General features: G+C 39.8%; 1 protein-coding gene across 3 annotated transcripts; it reads left to right on the top strand.

Annotated features, from left to right (window-relative positions):
• The first annotated feature begins 688 nt into the window (after positions 1-688).
• LOC128371896 (bMERB domain-containing protein 1-like) lies at positions 689-19,909 on the top strand. 3 transcript variants are annotated; one of them, XM_053332290.1, is made up of 6 exons: positions 689-1,279; positions 12,612-12,732; positions 15,680-15,753; positions 18,210-18,324; positions 19,615-19,697; positions 19,797-19,909. In XM_053332290.1, exons 1-6 carry the CDS (start codon positions 976-978, stop codon positions 19,907-19,909), a joined length of 810 nt encoding a protein of 269 aa, XP_053188265.1. In that variant the 5' UTR covers positions 689-975. The 3 variants fall into 3 exon arrangements, with proteins under 3 accessions (XP_053188265.1, XP_053188273.1, XP_053188280.1); XM_053332305.1 differs by lacking the exon at positions 689-1,279 and adding an exon at positions 9,017-9,152 and having other exon boundaries at positions 12,621-12,732; XM_053332298.1 differs by lacking the exons at positions 12,612-12,732; positions 15,680-15,753; positions 18,210-18,324; positions 19,615-19,697; positions 19,797-19,909 and adding exons at positions 3,031-3,101; positions 3,493-3,522; positions 4,070-6,224.
• The last annotated feature ends 1,721 nt before the right edge of the window (positions 19,910-21,630 follow it).

The following is a 21,630-nucleotide window of genomic DNA, read 5'->3' as shown; positions in this document are numbered from 1 at the left end:
CAATCCAATACAACAGCTCTGCCATAAATTCTACTTTTATGAAGCTTGTACATTTTCAGTTTTTGTTGATATTGTCAAGAAGGTGATAATTCTACTTTATTATTGAGGTTGTAGTGGGTGGTGGTGGTGTACCAGGGTGCACTATATTGAATGGTGTTCCCAATATTGTGTCCACACCATTAACATACATGAGGGGGGCCAAAATATTAGGAATACCAGCCAATAAAATTCCCCTCTGTATGCCACCAACACTTAATACGACCTCAGTAATAAACATAAAGTAGAATTATCACTTTTCTGACAATGTTACCAAAAACTAAAAATGTAGAATTTCAAAAGAGTAGAATTTAAAGCAGAGCGGTTGTATTGGATTGAATTAGATTGCACAGGTGTACATAATGAAGACCCAACCTCAAAAGACTCCTGTATCTGTCGGGCTCTGTTACACAGGTCATTTGACAGACAAGTAGGTTTAAAAACTAAGCCAATCACTGCAGATGAGTCATTGTGATCGGGGCAGTCCCCCCTCCCTTGGATGCACTTGATCTTTGCTGATGTTTGCTGAAGGTGGTCCTGGGCCGTGCTCCTCCCTGCAGCTGTACTATGATTGGTTACGTAACGAGGGGCGTCGCGTAGTGATGTTACGCAGAGAGAGAGCTGACCGGGCCGGTGAGAGCGGACTGTCAGGGCCCGTACCGGGTGTCGGATGGTGCACCACAAGCAAGTATCCTGTCTAAAGATTTATATGACTTTATAACGTCAGTTATATAATAGACATACCCTACACTTTATTATTGATGAAGGTTATGAGCGTTTTACATGGAAAACCGGACGGACATGTACAGTATTTGTGATGCCGTGAAGATAACCAGACAGACGACGTTTGTCCAGCCGTTACCGTAGTTACCTTTAACTCCAGCTAAGCTCACATTACTTCATATTCATTTCTATTTCTTCGACGTTAACCGTAAAATAATGAGGGAGGCTTTTTTGAGACACGTCCGCCGGTTCCCGTGGGTCACTAACGTCACCCTGTACGGCTGCCTGTTCGCCGGTGGAGACTTCGTCCACCAGTGGATTTCCCACCGGGAGAAAATGGACTGGAAACACACGCGGAACGTCGCGGTGATCGCGTTAGGTTTCCATGGCAACTTCAATTTCTTCTGGATGCGGTTCCTGGAGCGGAGATTTCCCGGGAATTCTCTTGGGATGGTGATGAGGAAGCTGGTCCTGGACCAGACCACGGCGGCACCCTTGGCTACCAGCGTCTTCTACACAGGTCAGCTGACAGCCCGGCTAACCCCGGGGACAACACCGAGATACTCCCGGGCAGTTAATGGTTAACTCCCAGACACACACACACACATACCCACACACAGCAGTGACAGCACATACCTGTCAATTTATAACCCGATCCCCTCTTTGTGCTTCGTCATGTAGTGTAAAGGTCAGCATGACTAGCAGAGGTCACATGAAAGACATATCAGAGCAGAGGTGATGTGATTGATTATGCAGGCAGATAAAGTTCAGATAGTCCCCACAGGAGCTGAGAACAATAATAGACACCTGCATAGTGATGCAAGACAGTCAGTAACTTCACAGAGCAGTGGTCTCATACCTTTTCACAGCAAGAACCCCTAAATTGTCACACATTAGACCACAGATCCCCATTTGATACGATTTTGTCCCAGGGACCACCATCTGTTGAGACTTGTGCTTTTACATGTTTCATTAGTGAAAGTGTGTGAAACTTAAATAGTCATACATTCTGTCAAATTCAAATTCACAGGTTAGAAACCTATATTGTCAAAGCAGTATAGAACATTAACATTAACTTTGACAGATGATTGATAATAAACATGAAATATTATGCAAATAACAATAACAATATCACAGTAAACAGACAGATGTAATCACTCAAACATTCACTACAGAGCTTGCTTTTCTATGGTATGACAACATTTAACATCTTTTGCAGCTATGACTGCCCACTGAGTTTTCATACATAAGGCATTTTCTGAGAATCAGGGAGATGGATAAACTTATGACATATATATTATTTATTTTTTCAAAGAAAACCTCTCTCAAATCCTCATATCTTTCACAGTATAGTCAGGAGTGAGATTCTGTGTCCGCATCTCTTTTGTGACAAATTGAACACAGTGTAGCTTCCCTGGGTAGTCTGTTCTGCCTGTGACAGCCTGTTTCTATAGCCTGGCTTTGTCCACTCAGTCTGTACATTTTCCGTCAGGTACTCTGCCACCATGTACTCTCTGTTTAGGGTTAAATAGAACTCCAACTTACTGATTTAATGATTTGGTGATTTAGTTCCTATATTTGATTTTGTTGTCTTTATTTTGAGATGATTTGATTGGGCTCGATTGTCATTATGGGTGTAATTAATTATAGTGAAAATATGTTATCCCACTTTTTTCTGGGGACCCTTAAGAACCCCTTCAAGGATTCCTGGAGGTCCCTGGCTTGATCTTTGAAAATCACAACTGGGTTAGGGTTAGGTTTAATATTTATGAGTATTTCTTTTTCTGGGGTTGGAAACTGTGACATTGGAGAAACTAATGAATTGATGATGCTCCAGAAAAACTGTAACGAGTGTGGGAAATAATTACTTCCGCTATGCGAAGCGGCAGCCAGCACTGAATACAGTAGAGAATATTACAGGATTGCTCATGAACAGTCATTCAGATATTTAATCAACATAAATTGGCATAAAACAGGTGCATTAGCCTCAGAGTAATTCAATATGTGTCTCTAAAAAAACAAAACAGAAACTCATAATTGTAAATTACAATGTTATAGACAAATAACATCCGTATTTCTTATGTTTAATCACTTGATAATATATTGCAATAGAACATGTTGTAAACTTTGTACCAGCAAAACGCATTAATTACATAGTACAATAAGTCATGACATGTTCTCTTCTCCTTTAAGACATACTGCGAGTCTTTGAGCAAACCTTTATTCAGTCAGCGAGATAATGAAGTGTCATTTGTTGTCTGTGTCAACCAGGCGTCAGCTTCTTGGAGGGCAAAGAGGACATCACGCAAGACTGGAGAGAAAAATTCCTGAATACATACAAGGTGAGAGCGAGCAGAGACCGTCTGTCACAACAGTCTGCCAGCATCACCTTCGAGCGCTCACTGCTCAAAAAAAAAAAAAAATGCTGTTGATTTAGCAGTGATGCGTTGTGACAGTTAACTTGTTGAAGTGTGCACTCATATCCCAAACTGATGACTGGTGTGTCCTGGCAACAGTTTATGGACTGTGTACCCATATTTCTGTGTACACGTCATTTTCTTAATGTATTATGTATGAGTTGGTTTTGGAGGAGCTCTACTGACAGCTCTCTGGATGAAGTTATCTAACTTTTCCAACAAGTCACACACCTCTCACTCACAAAAGTTGAGTTTTTCTTGCCTTGTCATGAGTCTAATAATGATTTGGGTACTTTCTGTTTGCCTCTCTTTTCAGACGGGACTAATGTTCTGGCCATTTATGCAGGTAAATATGAAAATCTCTGATGAATGGATGTTAATTCTTAGCCACTTGACAATATATGGTGAAGAAAATCTAAGCTGAAAGGTCGACTAAGTAATGATTCACAGCTGTCAGCCACATTTCACAGCTTCATGATAAGCCTAACATGTGGGTTATTAAGTGGACTTTTGAGTTTGAGCTTATAAAATCCTCTGTTTTCTCACATTTAATGTCTTTATTTCCTTTTATTTCAATGGCTGGTATGATATTAAAATGGACCAGTCTCAGTGCTTTTGCATTTTGATCAAATTTGAGAGGTAAAACTGTCTTTAAATATCAGACCTATCCCAGTTCTCACAGTAATTGGGATGAATCTAATATGACAGACTGACAGAGTGGGTGCTTTATAGTTTAAATTACATGAACACATTTTTCTGAGTTGAGTTACTGGATGAGATCTTACAACACATAAATGATTTATCTTTTTGAAAGTAGTATTCAGATAACAAATTCTGAATTATTCATACTGGTGTAAAAATGAGCCGTGGTGTAATCTGTCTGTCTCCCTCAGTTTCTGAACTTCGCCTTGGTGCCTCTGTACGTGCGGACCACCTTCACCGGCTGCTGTGCCTTCGTCTGGGCCACATTCCTGTGCTTCTCCCGTCAGAGCGGCGACGGCACGGCCGGTGCTGCCCTTACTTGGTTGTTCCCCCCCAAAGAGGATGTAGCAGAACCCACACAGGAGAACGTAGACTCCAAAGATAAAGCAGATCCTCCCAAAGAGGAAACAGTAGTATCTAAACCGAAACAGAACTGAAACATGCAGAACCAGGCGGCGTAATGGAGGGAGACACACAGGAACAACCTCATGGCACTCATGCGTAGCTCAATGGTTGACACTGCCAGGGTCAAAGGTCAAAGTCTCACTGGGATCAGACTAAAAATGTGCATCCCCATGATACGTTAAAGTGCTATGGGAAACAGCAAGCAGCAAATGGAATGTATACACAGTATATTTTTCAATATTCGTGCAACATATCAGCTCTGTAGTAATATGTCATTCAGTCCTACCCTTCCATCCCACAGTGAACTATCTCAATGACATATCCTCATTGGGGTTTGTTTTCATAAATGCAGTATTGTGTTATCACATTTACAACATGAGCCTGTCCATTATTCTATTGGACCATGTTTAATAATACTGGAAGATTTATTTAGAGTTCTGTGCCTAGAACTGAAGCTGTGATAATGGAGAAGTGTTTGATGAAGTGTTTCCTCTGATTTACATCTAAATGAAAAGAGTTATATCCACTATGTGGAGTGGCAGCTAACTTTCTAGTGTAGACTTTTAGCTTCATAATATTTGAGCCAAATTAGAAACATTTAAATATCATAATCTCTTCCTCAGCCAGAGAGCTTAAGATTGCTATGACTGCAACAGAGTGCCTGATTTCTAAGATCTGTAAGACCATCTGCTTTGGTGTCAGTTTACACTCTGGTACAAGTGCCAAATACAGACAGGTACCAGTTATGTATTAAATTATCAAGTACATAACTATGTTTATTATCATTTATATCTAAGTAGTTTATATCAACACATTTTAGTAGGACAATTACCATGACAGCAAACAAGGACCATGATTCAACTGAGCTACGCAAACACAAAGCGCCCAAAAAAACACTAAACCATATCTGAAAAATACATAATATATTGAGCTATTTCTCTTCATAATTTAATATTTTAATATTAAGGTACTACTGAAGATAACTTTGAGTTTGTTTAATGATTAATGAACGTTGTGTCAAAAACATCCACATACTTGAACATAGAAAACGCCTGCTTGTGTTTGTGCTTTATGTTATGTACGTTAAACTGTGCATGTTCTCTCTTTTCTGTCTTTGCACCATTTCCTTATTTTTCAATGGAGTTTGCTATTTTATCCATTTAAAAAAATATATACCTCTTATAGTTTTCCTTGCCTGCAGTGATTCTTGACATTATAAAATCAGATGCCTCCACCACGCAGCTCTCTGCAGAGGTCTATAAATATAGCATGCAGCTCTGCAAAAGAGTTGAATGTTATTACTTATGTATAGAATTTAAAGTTTAACGCAAACTTTTTTTTTCTGTCCCAAACTTCTGCATTAAGTTGTGTTCCCATTTATCTTACAATTCCTGACAACACTAATGTAGTTAAATCTAAAATGTAGATTAGACAAGTGTGTTTATTTAATCTGCCTCACAGAATTGAATTAATGTTAAGAATAATTTTATAATATATTTAATTTTTTTGTTTTAATTAGGGTATAGATAAACAGTATAATCCCTACAGTTGTTTAATCCCTTGTATTAGATATTGTTTGAATTGCATATTGAAGTATAATTTAACATTAATGTACTATTGGTGTTCAAGTTGTACGTTTCTGACATATTAATTCCTGTTTATTTGTACGCTGACACTGAAACTGAAAGGTCAAATCAGTGAATATTCCCTTTTGTTCATATCAGCAATATTTGAACTGAAAACATGGAAAATGAACCACTACGTCTCTATTTAGGTACAAAATGAAATTCTGTCAATTATCTTCTGACTGGTTTTTACAAAGAACAACAATTTGATCAGTACTGTTGATTGTAATGTATTGGGGAAATGATTTGATCACATTTTGCACTATAGTTGCACTAACTGTAGTAGAAATAAATTATATTTATTGAATAAATTGGAAACATCCATTTGATTAATTGTGTGTCTGTTTGTACAAGCATATCGCTATAGCAATGCAAATTAAATCTGTTGTTACTGAACTGGGGTTATACACAGGTTTCATGTATAATACACATGATAAGGATACATTAATATGAGTAACTACTGTCCAATCTCTTTAGCCAAACTTGAATTATACCAAACACTTGTTATAGATGAGCTGATCAAACTCAAATAGGCTTAATGAAAAATCAACTTCAATCTTCAATATAAATGAATATCCATCTTTCTGCAACTGTCTTCTCACTGGATGCTAAAAAAGCATTTGACAGAATGGAATGGTCATTTATGTTCAACCATCAGAGAAGATACAGGTACAACTTTATTCAGTGGATTTGTTCTCTACATGAATCCAAAAGCATCAGTACAGACTATTCAACACATTTAAATCAATCATTCAGTCAGCAAGGCTTTCCAGCATCTGCACTAATATTCAATTTCTTAATGGAATTCACCTCCAACATTCTCCTAATTGTCTATAACTCTGTCCACGGTCTAACCCCTGCAACCCCTCTCAGGGCACAAAGTCAACAGGCCTTTTTCACTGAATACAGTTTGACGTGTTGCAGCAGGGGAAACCACAGGAGTAAATAATTAAATTAATAATGATTGAATTCCACTGAGTTGCTTTGATTTGAGGGCCCTGGTATCATTATGGCTCACTGAACAGAACAAGACCCCTCAGTAATTAGTAACACATGCTTTTCCTGCAATGACAATGAAACAGATCTATAGGGGTAAATCAGGGTTAATCCCATAAATAACCCATGTAATATCAGATATAAATTAAAACAATCTGAGATGAACAGTTTTATTATTATTGTTATTTAAGTTTTGGCTGTCAGCCTAGAAAAATATCAATAAACTGTAAATTGATATGAAAATCTGGTCATTTTTCTTTCTTATCATTTGTTCCATATTGATACATACTGAAAGCCTGCAAAAAAGGGAATATATATTGATTGTTATTAGAGTATAATGATTCATAAAAATAAAGACAACAATAACTGCACTGAATGGATATATAGAAATGGATAATGGACATACTCTACATGCCATCAACTGTTTCAAGACTCATATTGAGCTGAGTCCAGATGATAATAATATGATATTTAAAAAAGCTGAACATCTCAATGACATCACACTGCATCATGCTATAAATAAAACTATATCCATAGAAACAGTCAAGAAGAAAAATGTAATGACAAGAGGATATGAAAGCTGTTGAAATCAACAGATCAAATGTAATGCGCTGAAGACATCCTTTTCATTCAACAAACAATAAATGAAGATTAGAATTAAATTGCTAAATGCAGACTAGCAGGGAGTTTAAGATGGTAGATTTGTGTCTTCTTCAGGCCAGACGTTCAATTGCTATGTGCTGGAAGAATGTTAAAGGTCCTACCCTCTGCCTTTGGCTGAGAAATCTAACATCAAGTCTGGCTCTGGAAAGACTCACCTATATTATCAGGAGGAAGACATCTGCATTTAATGTCATTTGGGAAAGATTTTTGAATTTTGTCAAACATGGAGATATTGATGATGCTTTGTAAATGAGAATGTATATGTGAGGTGGAGTGATGTGTTAGTTTGATACAATATGGGGATAAAAGTAAATGTCCAATGAGTTATGCTGCCTGTTTGTATGGGGAAGTTCATATGTTTTGTTGAGTGGATGTTGCTATATGTCTACATGGTTGTTATAATGATGTGTCTTAATGCAAAACTCTAATAAAGACATGTTTTAAAAAAAATGCTAAATGCAGCACTGCTGAAGCATCATTGCCGCATCTTCTCTGGAAACACACAAAGTTAATGATCTGGTTGGGAATTACAGCAAAATAGATTATAAACTATTGTGTTGATTCTAAAATACCAACCTGCATAGAGCCATTCAGTGAGGCAATTAATATTATAAAGATCATTCACCCTCCAAAATAAACAGCAAGGTCCCAGAAACACGCAGTCCTGTAAACATGTAATTATAATATTTAATGTAATGCATATTCTTATTGTTGTTGGTCCTGCTGCTATTATTAGTGGTGGTGATATGAAGATGTTTTCTGCTTTAAAGTTCTCTTGGGTGTGTTTTGGCTCGTGTTCAGAGAGAAATATTACGCACCACTAAGTATTACTCATCATTAGGTGCAACTGCAGTCCTGTCTCATCTCTTGTGGGAATATTGAGCACAACATATTCTTTGAATGGTCTGCTTGGTGCTGCGTGGCTTTCTTGTGCAGCCTATTGTATCTTAAATTCACAGTTTCTCACTCAACCTTTCCCTACCTCCAAGACTCCAAAAAGAATGAAGCTTTTGGAGCCTATAATAAAGTTGTTACTAAATGAGTTAAAAGGCTCTCCAGTCTTACTTTCTAATTATAAATCATTCAGATGTGTACAAGAAGAGCTTTGACATCTTCAGGTAATCAAAAAAACAAAACTCTGATGCAACTGTGGGTCCATTGTTTTGTTTTTTAACGTCATCTCAGCGCCAGTGGGTGTCTCCCAAGTCTTCACCTCCCTGCGAGCACTGCGCATGCTCCCTGCATCCTCGTCTCCATCCACACGTCGAGGGACTTGAACGCCCGAATAAAGATGCTCAACGTCTCGGGTCGCTGGAGCCTTGTCACCGGGTGAAACGGAGTGCTGTGGGAGGACGCACACATACACACACATACACACACACACACACACCAACACACACATACATAGGACGCGTGTAGATTTAGCAGAGGTGGTTTCTCTCCACAGACATGGAGCTGAAGAAATCTATCTCGGATACCGAGCGTGCTCTCAGGAGCTACGGCGCCGTGTCGGAAACGGCGTGGACAACGGACAAAGGTGAGCGTCATGCAGGGAGATATGATGTTGATTTACCGCCTGGAGTCTGTGTTTTTTTCCCCCAGCATATGTTTCACTCTCAGAAAACCCAGGCTGCAGTTTGCGTTGAAACGGTCCATGCGTGACTCATTCAAAGGTTGGCATATAGAGCGCTGCTTTGCTGTTAAAAGGCCTGATCATTCCCCTGCATGCACACTACGACCACTGAGAGCTTTGTGACAATAAACAGCAAGACCAGCGCATTGTCAAACTTGTGTGTGTTGTTTGCTTCAAGCCTGAGCTGATACAGAATCAATACCCTGGAAGAATATTTGAGCGGTATGTAAAAATGAGAGGAAGTTGGCAGTTTTGGTTCAACATTAGGTGCATGATTATTTTTGAGGATCTGTTTTAACTGTGGTGTGATGTGATTCATATGTAAGGAGGAGAGAGCATATTAACAGTTTGTACTGATATAATAACACAAGACCACTGACTCAAACATGGTCACAAAGCTTAGCACACACTGTTTCAGCTAAATATGACACAAGCTGCAGAGCCATTGAATTAGATGTTTTATTTATTTATTTTTGGTTACTTTCTCAATGATTTGTTTTTTCGTTTGGTCTATAAAATGTCAGAAAATTGTGAAAGATGATGAGTTGATTATGTTTAAATTGCTTGTTTTGTCTGTGACTATCAGTCCGAACCTAAAGATATTCCATTTACACTGATATAAAACAGACAAAAGCACCAAATCCTGCAAAGCTGGAATTTAAATGTTTACTACTTTTGCTTTTTAAATGATGATAATTGTCAATTCATATTCATTCCAATTGATAATTTGTCTAATAATTTCAAATTTAAATACCACCACAAACAAACTGAACAAATATAATGACCGTTATACGCAGCAGAGCCGTTGTATTAGATGATTTTATCATTTTGTCCTGTTACCAAACCTTCAGTGAGAAAAGCTGATAAATGACGCATGTGTTGACAGAAGCAACAAAGTGATGACGTCCCCTCAGACGTGTCCTTCCACTGAGGATAACTCATCACATGAGAGCAGGGTGAGAAGAAACTTCCAGATTAAGTCAGAGAAGGGGGGTTGGGGGGGTGGGTGGGAATGCAGTGGATATTTTTAGAAACAGATCCAGCCATGTCTACAAACACACACAGACACACACAGACACACACACACACACACACACACACACACACACACACACACACAGACGGCCAGAGCAAAAAAAAACAAGAGAGGTAAAGCTGAGCGAACACTCCCATAGGCTCATCACTTCTTTCTAAAATAAAGGCAGATACTACATGTGATCACCATCTGTTTTTTTTTTTTACTTTTGAGGGTGGGAGGAGGGGGGGGGGGTGGGGAGGGGGTGTGGTCCAGAGGCGGTGTGTGACTGCAGGATGTGTCAGGGGCGTCTGCAGTGGATATGATACAGATGCTGACATTTCCCGGTTGTCGTGGCCCATGTGGCTTCACGATCCAGGCTCTCCAGGCTCTCCAGGCACTCCAGGCTGTTTATTCCTCATTAAATCATACTCCAACCTCGCACTGATCAGGCAGTTTGTTTGAATGAGACTAATTAGAAATTCAAGCTGATTAATTAGGAGGAGACTGGTTTAGGCTACGTCTGCCTGTGATACTTGTGCGGGCCAGAAAGTTTGGTTTTCACCTCACCTGTCCCTGGTGAACCAGCAGCTTTTAATTAGGCCTCGTTCATTCCTCCTAACACCGAGCATGTGTGTGAGTAGCTTCCTCAAATGAGAGGGGAACTGTTAAGACATTATCTCGCTGGCACTCGGCCACTCTTAACGGTCTGGTTGAGATGAAATGCAGCTCAGTCTCATTGATGGCGAGCACGTGGCTGTGAGGGAGGGAGAGGAGTGTGCAAAGACAAACAAGAAAAAGAGGAAAAGATGAAAGCAATCAAAACATATTTCTTAAACTTCACATCCTGCTGCGTTTTGTATCGCTCTACGGTTCACCTTGTGAGCAAACTTTGTTGTTATTGTCAGCAGACGCGTTGGGGTGATGATTCAGTATCACTGAGGCACAAACAACCTGGGTCCTCCTGTGCTGGCTTCTGTCTGCTGTGGTGAGTCAGCTCCGTTGCCAACGAGCATCTGTGGAAAGCAGCACAAACGTAGACTGCAGTTCATGTTGCTGCAGGAGGATGAGGAGCAGATCCAGTCCTCTAATGTTACAAGACACACTGTGGATCAATGTGCCACATGTCACTTTTGGAAGCTCAGGGTTCAAGAGTCATGCATATAGGCCTTTCACTCCTGTGTATGAAATCAGCCAGTCACACGCACAAATGTGAGCTTCTCCTTTTATGCATTCCTTAGTGATTTTCCTATTTTTACAGGACACTGACAGGAGGTATCAGCCTTAGCTGGGTGTGTGCTTTTACTTCTCTTGTCTCCCCGTGGTGCATTTGCTTGCACTGTGAAATATTCATGTTCTGCACAAAAGTGGAAAATTACACGTCAGGCCTTTGTTTAACAATTTTGAATGTATATGATTGGGAATATTAGGAGCAGGAATGCTGAAGGACATGAAACAAAAGTCCTAAACAGGAGGAAACCAGGACACCTTTTATTGTCAAAATGTACTTCCACTGATCCACACTTAGTGGATCTTGGAATATATGTATGTCTGAAAGATGCCATTAAGGTCACGAGGTGGCCACAGTTGCCACAGGTGCTGCAGCATTAGCAGTGGTCAGTACATTGATTAGAGTGATGAGGGTTTGGTCAGAGTAGAGAGTATTTAGCGGTTGCAATGTCTCTGCCTGCTCTTGGCAGATGGGTAATGTGAGGTCAGTGGTCCAGATGAGGGAGGAGATAACCCAATCAGCATAAAGTCACAGCTGATCATCAATCCATATTAAGGGTTTTTCTCTGTTATGCCTCATCGGACACTTAGAAAACCTCATCCTATTTTGAAATCCTGCTTTTTCTTCACAGCGAGCACGTATTTTCACCTCATCAGCGACAGTTAACGTTTTAGCAAACAACGGCAGTCATTTGTGTCTGAAGCCCTGCTGCAGATTTAAACTTGGAATCACCTGAATCACACACAGGCTGCTTTCTATCAACATCAAGTTCTTGGCTGCTGTGAAATGACACGTCACAGAGAGAAGAGGTGGCAGATGCCAAGAAGCTGACAGTATGATGAAGTCTTCACGGATTTTAAAAAACTCAAACTAAAATAGACTAATGAGAATGAATGCATTTGTCATATGAAATCAAAAGAATTTCTGCTTAAAGTTTCAAATTAGATGCAGGCGTCGTGCCACTGGATTCTGTCATTCGGCCATGTTTAATTCTTTCTTTCTCCTCTGTAATATAAACTAGCCAACAGGCCTCAAACTGAGCACTGAATTGCATAACAGATGAGTCTAAAGCAGAACTGTCCTTTTTTTAAGGACTCGTGTTTCCTTCCTATCTTTCTTTCTCATTCTCATCCTTTTTCACATTTACCTCCATCTGTCTCTTTAGGCCACTCAGATGTGTCCATGGCAGAGAGCACCATGTCTCCAGATGAGATCGAGGTGGAGATGGCTCGAATCCAGCGCCTGCGAGAGGTTTTGGTCCGCCGGGAGTCAGAGTTACGCTTCATGTGAGTTTTCTGAATTGTCAATTTCTGTGTTCTTGTAAAAGCATTCCTAATAGAGTATGACAGATCTGATCAATACAATGCTGCTGTCCTTGACTGGATAACGAGGTTTACTGTGTTGCCATGGCGCCTTTACCACTCTCGGGATGTATCGCAAAGACAGTTGAGTTTATTTCCATGTGATATAAGTAAGCTGCCCATTTGTCCATTGATTATTCAAGTTATCTATTTCCCCTGTCTAAACCCTTGCTGCCTTTATCAGAGGAGTAGGTCTTATCCCAACATGGATGTAGATAGTCTAATCAAACAAACACTGTGGGTGCAGAACATTTTGTTAGGTAATAATCTGCGGAGACATTTGGAGACAGATTGTGAGACCATGTGAATTTATCAGCCATCTGAGGTTTCTCCATGTCCTTTAATTTATGATCATGATAAACTTTATATCTAGAGCACAATTCAGCCCAAATTTCTTAACGCTTACAAAGCCATCTGGGTCAAATTTCTTTACATTTGAGAGCTGTAAAAACACCCTACACACATTTTTTTAGCTGAACATTTCCTCATGTGACCCACAGTATACAAAATTGGCAATATAATGCATTTTGTTTTAAATTTTAGTTTATTAAAAAAAAGCAAAAATCAGCATTAAAACATGTGGTATTCAACATATTCTATAAAATGTTCTCCTGGACCATTAAATAGTGACTGAGATTAATCAAACATGTATTAATGACTGATGGGGGAATATGAACAGTATGTAATAGTTAATATCATAAACATCCATGATAAAACTAGATTAAATAACCAGTTAGTGAAAAACAGATGTGTCTTAAAGCTGAGTTTAGAAGTGTCAAAAGTGGCAACTTTAACCTGAAATAACTATCCCAACAGTACAGGTAATGTTACAAATCAATGAGCAGAACGGTTATACAGTATGACTCATGCATCAGGTATTTGATCTGCATCCCCGCCTCGTTATTTTATCCACAAACAGTTTTCTCAGTTGATTTTTGGCATCAGGATACATGTACATATCACGACACTGTGATGGAGGATTTTAGAAGATATTTGACACTCATTTTGAATCATAAAAATGTCTCAGTATGTTTCAGTGAGTGCACTTCTGTTGTTGCTGAACTGACATAACATCTTCTGTCACCATATCAGCTTGATTTTGTTATGTGAAGCAGAGATGTAGTTTTTGATGAAAGTGTACTCTAAATGAACAACATTACACAACATTACACAAAACTGAACTGAAATTGTGTCACCTGTATTGACATAGTATTAAACTGTCTCAGCACTAACATATTGAGCTGAACAGTGTATTTTGTGGGTTATTACACCCCTAACATCTGCAGTGCGATGGTTGAGGTGTCGAAGCTGATACACATTTCAGAGCGCACTCAGTTGATAATGTTAGTTCACACGCCCACTCCAAAGGCTTCATTAGGCCGCCACGCTGCTTATTACTTACGTCTCTGTTGTCAGGCTCCCTGTGACTCAAGACGGCACATAAACACACACACACACACACGTACACGCACACGCACAAGCTGGCAGATGGAGTGTCAGAGTGCAGAAGCTGCTGGAATCCACTGATAGCACTGAGAGAGTTGAACACAAGGCAGAGCCAGGGAGACCAATAGAGGGAGGGAAGGGAGGGGTCAAGGGGGAAGAAGAAAGAGGAGGGAGGTGTGAAACAGAGCAACGTGGATATATGCAGAGAGACGGAGGAGGAGGAGGAGGAGGAGGAAGGAGGCTGTGGATGAGTCATCGGGCTGATCTATCACAGGGAGAATTAAATCTGTGGTAGCTGTCACTGTTCGCAGAAAGAGAGAGAGAGAGAGAGAGAGAGAGAGAGAGAGAGAGAGAGAGAGAGAGAGAGAGAGAGAGAGAGAGAGGGTGGCAGGGATTTAGGGGAGAAGAGGGGAAAATGTCGAGGCTCCGAGGTTGAGACGTCAGGGCTGCATGAGGCTCAGAGAGCAGCGTGGTTTGATTTGTGTTACATGTTTTCCATCTGCACATACACCCTCCTGTAGTGTTGAGGGCAGGGCCTGAGGTTGTGATGTCTTAATAACAAGTACTACAGATTTTTCCTTAACAGTATGAGAGTGGAAATACATGGATATTAGTACTGGTTTGATAATCAATAAGCAGTTTTGACTTTTGATAATTGATTAAAAATACCAAACATTCACCAGTTCCAGCTCCTGAAAAGATTTTTTTTTAAAACTTTTTTAATGTAATTGTGAATTGAATGTCTTTTTATTTTTGGATTGATAAATCAGGGGCCCATATTACCAGCTGATATTATCACACATTTTTTTTTGCATAAGCATATATCCGTAAGAAAGAAGCAGAGAAATGCCAAATACATGGTTGAAGTAATCTGGAAACGGTGTTGCAATTTACCAATATAATTGATGAATTAATTGACTAGATGATTAACATAAAAATAATCAGCAACAATTTTGTTAATTGATTAATGGTTGAAGTAATATTTTAAAGAAAATGCAAAAATCTTACCTGTGACTATTTGGTATCATTCGTTTTTATGCTATTTTCATGCTTTTTTTTGACATAACACTTAATCACTATGGTATTTCACCTGTTTGTATATATCAGACCTTTACCAAAGGGGGGCTCCAAACAGTTTCAGGGGAGCCTCAGTGAATGGAAGTGAACAAGTATGACAGTATTTATTACATTAGTTATCAAAAGCTGATCATGTAGAATAACCTAAATGTGTGATATTTACATTTTATTGCTAGAAGTCTTTTGCAGAGGTTTTTCAGCCATGACTACTCTTCTTCTAATTTTCCGCTCTGTGATATAACTCAGTCTAACATCACTGCAATCAGATCAAGGTTTTTCAAATGGAAGCAGTTAATAATATCTGTTGTTCTTTAATCTGATGGAAACGTTTTATTTTATTTCTCTCTAGGATGGATGACATTCAGCTCTGCAAAGACATCATGAGTTTAAAGCAGGACCTGAGACAGATTGTCGCAGTACCAGGTATATTTCAAACACACACACACACACACACACACACACACACACACACACACACACACACACACACACACACACGCATGCATGCACATACACATACACCTTATGTCTCACAAACCATCATCTAGAAAACCAGCCTGTAAGCTTTTCAGGAAATAACCCTCTCAGAATTGATCCTCCAAGTGCAAAACTGTCTACGCTCCCAGTTTGGACTCGACCGAAAATAGAGTTTTTGGCAGAAACTGCTTCTGTTTGCAACTCACCAGATACCCATAACCCTAGCAGGCATCACAGTGATTTATAGGAAGTGTCGTTACACTAAACTCTGCAGGATTGATCGTAAGTCTCTGGGATGTGGTAGAGTTATGAGGGAGAGATAAACACACATGCATTATCGATATGAGAGCAATATGAGCTGAGGGAAGATTTCCAGGTAAAGGTGTCCAAATAAATTCCTGCAAACACTCATTTTTTGCTCCCTGGATGCTGGCAGGTGACCAAGTATCACTTTAACTCCACAGTCAGTTGCAGTGCTGTCTGTGTCTGAAATGCAGTAACAACATGGTTACTGAGATGGTTTGCTGACATCACATGTATTACATATAGGCTACACATACATTATGCATGTATAGAGAGGGAAAGGACACTCCCACTTCCCTGAGTATAACTCATGAGTCAATGTGTGTGTGAGCAGGAGAGACTTGGTGTCGGGTTCAAGGACTTATACGCAACGTGACACGTGTACACTGTCAATCACAGAGCTTTTGCACACAGCAACTCTGGAATATAGAGTGTGGACAAAATAACATAAGCGCTTGATAAAGTACTTAAATCCCTTATAACAGCCCTGCAGTGAAAACAGAACTACTGATATGAGGCTTGTGTTTGAGTCCACTGTGAGAAAGGTGTTGATTCACTCTGTGGTCATTTCTAATGTCAGGGTTTGTAATTACACCCCAAACTACCAGAAAGACAATTTATTAAAAAATGCTTAACAATTTTTCTATGATTTCTTTCTTATTTTTCAACACGAGGGTCTGACTGTTGTTTCAAGGCTTTCTAGGAATAAAGCTCTGGCGGAAAACTACTGAATCCTCTATTTTTATTCATGTGTGTTGCAGTTAAAGTGTTGTAAAAATATATCACCATTTGTAAAATTGTAATTATAGAGTAAAAACTTCCCACAGATTGCAAAAACTACCACATTTCCAGAAACATGACTCGATAGCAGAGATAGAGTCTGAGACTGTGGTCCTCCCATCAGTCAAAGCTTGGAAAAAGGCAAGATAACTTAAAGAAATAGAGCATGGACAGACAGGTTGACATTATAGTGGATTTATAATATATATGAATAATTTGATCAAGAGGACAGTGAGCAACTTCCAGGTCAAAACCAGAATAAGACCTGAGCCATGCAACCTCAATCACCATGGAAACCTGGGAAGAGGATGGGCTATGCACACACAGAGGAAGGAGAGGCCAGTTTCATGGCAATCCTCCAATAGCTGTTTTATATATTTCAGTCTAAACCAAAGTGGTGGATCGACCAACCACAACTCCTAAATACACAGACTACCTACCCTCTCTATTCTCATTGGTTTGCTGGACTGCACTGTATTATATTGCAAAGCGTCCATATTATTTTGTCCATGTGGGATTACTGGTCACACACGCTATACATCGTCATGCAAAAACTGCTCTCACTGACATTCCCACGAGCCAATGGGGCGTCATGAATGCAGTTGTCGGGGGGTTTCAGGCGGCCCATGACTTCTCTCCAGCACAATGAGAGTCACGTGACAAACAGAGCCCACCACCTCTCCCACTCCTCTGACATTGGGATTTATGTACCGCAGCCATGCGCCCCCTCAGATTGTCCTGCCCTCGGGGGGATACACGATGTAGCTGCACTGCTGCTCCACTTTATTTCCAGATGGGAGAAAAAGCTGATGTTTGCAGTCATTTTTCAAACTCTTTGTCTATAGACTAGATACCAGCAGTGTCAGACACAGCCTACCTCTGGATATGTGTGTGTGTGTGTGTGTGTGTGTGTGTTTCTAGATGTACTCTGGTTCCTCTGTTTATGTGTCTTCTTCTGTACTTTGGAGTTTTGGAAAGTAAGGCTGAGTAAAGTGGATCTCTGACTGTGAATGCAAATGAATCCATTAAATGGAGCAAAATATAGAGCTCTATCATTTGCATAATTAAATCACAGCCTTATTTACTATAAATTATACATGAAGGGAGAATTAAGGGTCTATTTGTGATGTGACTCAGTGTTTAAGAGCCCACTGACTTTTCTGTGTGAGGTCAGTTTGTTCAAGTCATTTACAGTTAGCTGAACACATGATATCTGCTTTGATATTTTAGGTCTGCCAGTTTCTGTCTCCCTCTGGGCATCTTTTTTTTTATTTGTTTATGAGTTTGCCTTCATTTTGTTTCTTCCTTTCACTCTCCAGAGAAAGAAAAAAACAAGAAGCACAAGCAGCGGGAAGAGGAGCTGATCCTGAAGATTCATAAACTGGTGCAGAAGAGGGATTTTCTGGTGGATGATGCTGAGGTGGAGAGATTAAGGTAGAGCTCGCTCCTCTACGCAGGCACAGTTAATATCCGGGACTGACGTCTGTGGGAGCTTGGCAGTGTTGCAAAAAGCAGCCGCCGCTGTTTGTTTCTTCATTTGATACACATAGGATGACTGAGAGGCAGAGGGAAGGAGCCTCATTAGAGTAAATGTGTGGGGCAAATGTGAGCATGAGTAAAGGCAGGGGACGTGGGTCATTCCATCATCACAGCACTGCCTGCTGTGTGTGTGTGTGTGTGTGTGTGTGTGTGTGTGGGAGACAGACAGACTGATGACCGTGGCTCTGCATTATCATTTTCTACTTCTATGACGTTGCAGCCACAGATAACCCACTGAGAGACAATTCAGATGATGGATATAAAATGATATAAAGCTACAGGCTGGTTTTAAATCACCACTGTGGAGCTTTATGAGCAACTACAAATGATCATTATAACAACAAGATATACTAGCTCTTTATATTAATTAGAGTGATTATGACATACTGTAGTGTGTCACAAGAGAAAAGTGAATCAGTTTGTGCCTCTCATGTATTATGATTACATTTCAGAGCTGCAACATTTAGTCCACTAGTCAATTTACAATGATCTTGATAATTGAATTATCAAAAACTGGCAAAAAGGCAAAAACAAAAAAAGGGGTCTTTTGAACCATGATTGGACAAAAACAAGACATTTTGAAGAGTAAGGTTGATAATAAAAATAATCATTAGTTGCAGCCATATTACATTTAAGTCACAGACTTATTTGAGCTTATTTATTTTTTCTGAAAGCAACCCAGAATATGTCACTCAACACCATAGTTTTGGTATTTCAAGAACCCTTTACGATATTTCTGACCGTCTAAAAATATTCTGTCTCCTGCATGATTAGTGACACCTGCTGCTGCTTTAGTTCAGTTCAGTCCAGTCCAAAGTCCACAGCTCAGTGCTCTTGTGAAATGCAAACACAGTTTTAGACAAACTGATAAAAGAGAAAAATGCTTTTGAAGATATTTCCAGAAATGTTCAAAATGTGTACATCCATTCAGTTTGCAGTGCAACAAAGTCAAGACTTTTAATCATTTTCCAAGCCGTTATCTTATTCCTAATCAAAACAAAGATTGTAGCCAGAAATGACATATCCTGATGCTCAATTTATTGGATTATTTTATTACCAGGCATAACTTTACATATTACATTTTTATACACAATAAGAACATTTTGAATCAGTTTTGATTTAAAACCAACCTGGTTTGATTGCATTGTATTTAAGTGGCTGATGTGTGGCTGTATTGTGACTCAGGGAGCAGGAGGAGGACAAGGAGATGGCCGAGTTCCTCCGGCTGAAGCTGATGCCTCTGGAGAAGAAGCTCAAAGACACACAAAGTGAGCAACCATGTTTGTAAAAAAAAAAAAAAAAGAAAAGTAAAACAGAGGTCCAGTACTATTGTGCTCACCCATTTCCCTCTTTTTTTTAATGACTAGATAAGCCCAAGAGACAAGTCCTGGAGCCGCCTCCCAACAAGCCATCCATCACCAAGTCAGGAGCGGCCATCATTAAGGACTGCTGTGGAGCCACCCAGTGTGCTGTCATGTAACTGACGCAGACGTGTGACCACACACTCGCATCACATCACATCTCATGCCCCTCATCATTTCCTGTCAATCAGAGAACCCCGTTTAGCCTCCCCCCAAAAAACTGTTGAGGAGTCAGGTTTGTAAATACAGTTTCAGCAACAAAGTTTCAGCTAGAGGCCTGGAAACTGATCCCATATCAGTACTCAAGGGGCTTTTTGGAAGTGAGGACTGCTCGTCTTCACAGAGAATCATGGGCATTGTAAACACAAAAAAAATCAAATACATACACGTTTTAATTCAGAAACAGACAAATATTTTAACATTCCTGTATCATGGTTCAGCATCATGTATCTGAAGAAAAAGCACAATGTCCACAAAGTAAACTACATAGGATCCTGGGGTTCTCTGTTCGACAGGAAAAAAACATCTGTTATCACATCATGTTTGACGACGGGTATTTATTCTTCCATTCCGGCCCTTTAACGCCAACCAGTGCACCTCTTTCACTTTCAGGAGACCTGCAACTCAGCATTTTTATTGTCACTCCCAACACGTGTGGTTCAAATAAACCACGCAGCTTCCGATTAAAGTGAACAATGAACACCGGCCCCGCACTGGTAACTGGAGAAGGAAATAAAGAGATTCAGCCCGTGTGTTCTTTGTACTGGAGCTGAGAGATATTTATGACTCTGTGCTGTGGCTTGAAAAGCAGTTGTAGTTCTCTTATCTTTGATTCTGCAGTATCTGCTCTTCTGGATATGAAGCTCAGGCAGAGTCAAACAATGTTTGTGGTGGTCAGAAGCTACAGAGCTCACACACACACACACACACACACACACACCTTGACTTAAACAGCACTGGAAAAACTGATTCAAAGCTGGATCATATTATGCTTAATGCCAATTCATTTGTCTGCTTTACCTGAAAAAAGACAATGAACATAGCTGCAAAGAGGCCAAATCATCTGTCATCAAATATAAATCAGCTCCTTCCTGTTTCATAAAAAATCCACAAACTGTGGTTACAACTTAATGACTGAACTTGTAGGAATATGATACAGTACACTGTTTTATTTTGATGAGTTCTTTTTCTCAGGAAGTGGACGCTACAGACTCCCTGTTTGTTTTAAGATCACGCGAGCGAGGTACGATCATATTAAAACATTAAAGGGCCAGTGTGTAAGATTTAGTGGCATCTAGTGGCGAAGTTACAGACTGCAACCAAACCGTACGCAACGGATGTGTGCGTACGGTGGCTGCGAAATGTGAAGGGACCTCTCCTAGGGTCAGTGTGTGGTTTGTCCAGTCTGGGCTACTGTAGAAACATGGCGGTGCAGTCACCCTTTGTAGATATAATGAGCTAAGGTAACCAAAACACAACAGTTCTTATTTTCAGGTGATTAAACACTAATTGAATATTACTTCTGCCAAGTCACTTCTGTCACTAGAGGCCACTAAACTCTACACACTGGTCCTTTAAGACTAAAGACTTCATTCATAGCTCACACAGTGCATTGTGTCTTTGCAGTTTTTGTTTCCACCAGTGATTGTTACCTCACAGCTCTTTCATTATTTACTTCTTAAGTTTTTTTATATAAATGGCCCACGACTGCTTTCTCATTCCCTGAAGTCACCACATCACCTGCCATCCTAATGTCATCTCAGTCATCATCAGCTACCGGGTGTTACTGACCGTGATGGTACTGTATGACATCATGTATAGTTATTCTGGATATTGCCGA

The sequence above is a fragment of the Scomber japonicus genome, chromosome 2 (assembly GCF_027409825.1).
Source record: "Scomber japonicus isolate fScoJap1 chromosome 2, fScoJap1.pri, whole genome shotgun sequence".
In the NCBI taxonomy this organism is placed as follows: Eukaryota; Metazoa; Chordata; class Actinopteri; order Scombriformes; family Scombridae; genus Scomber; species Scomber japonicus.
Note: the sequence above shows the minus strand (reverse complement) of the source record. Positions and strands in the feature narration are given on the sequence as shown.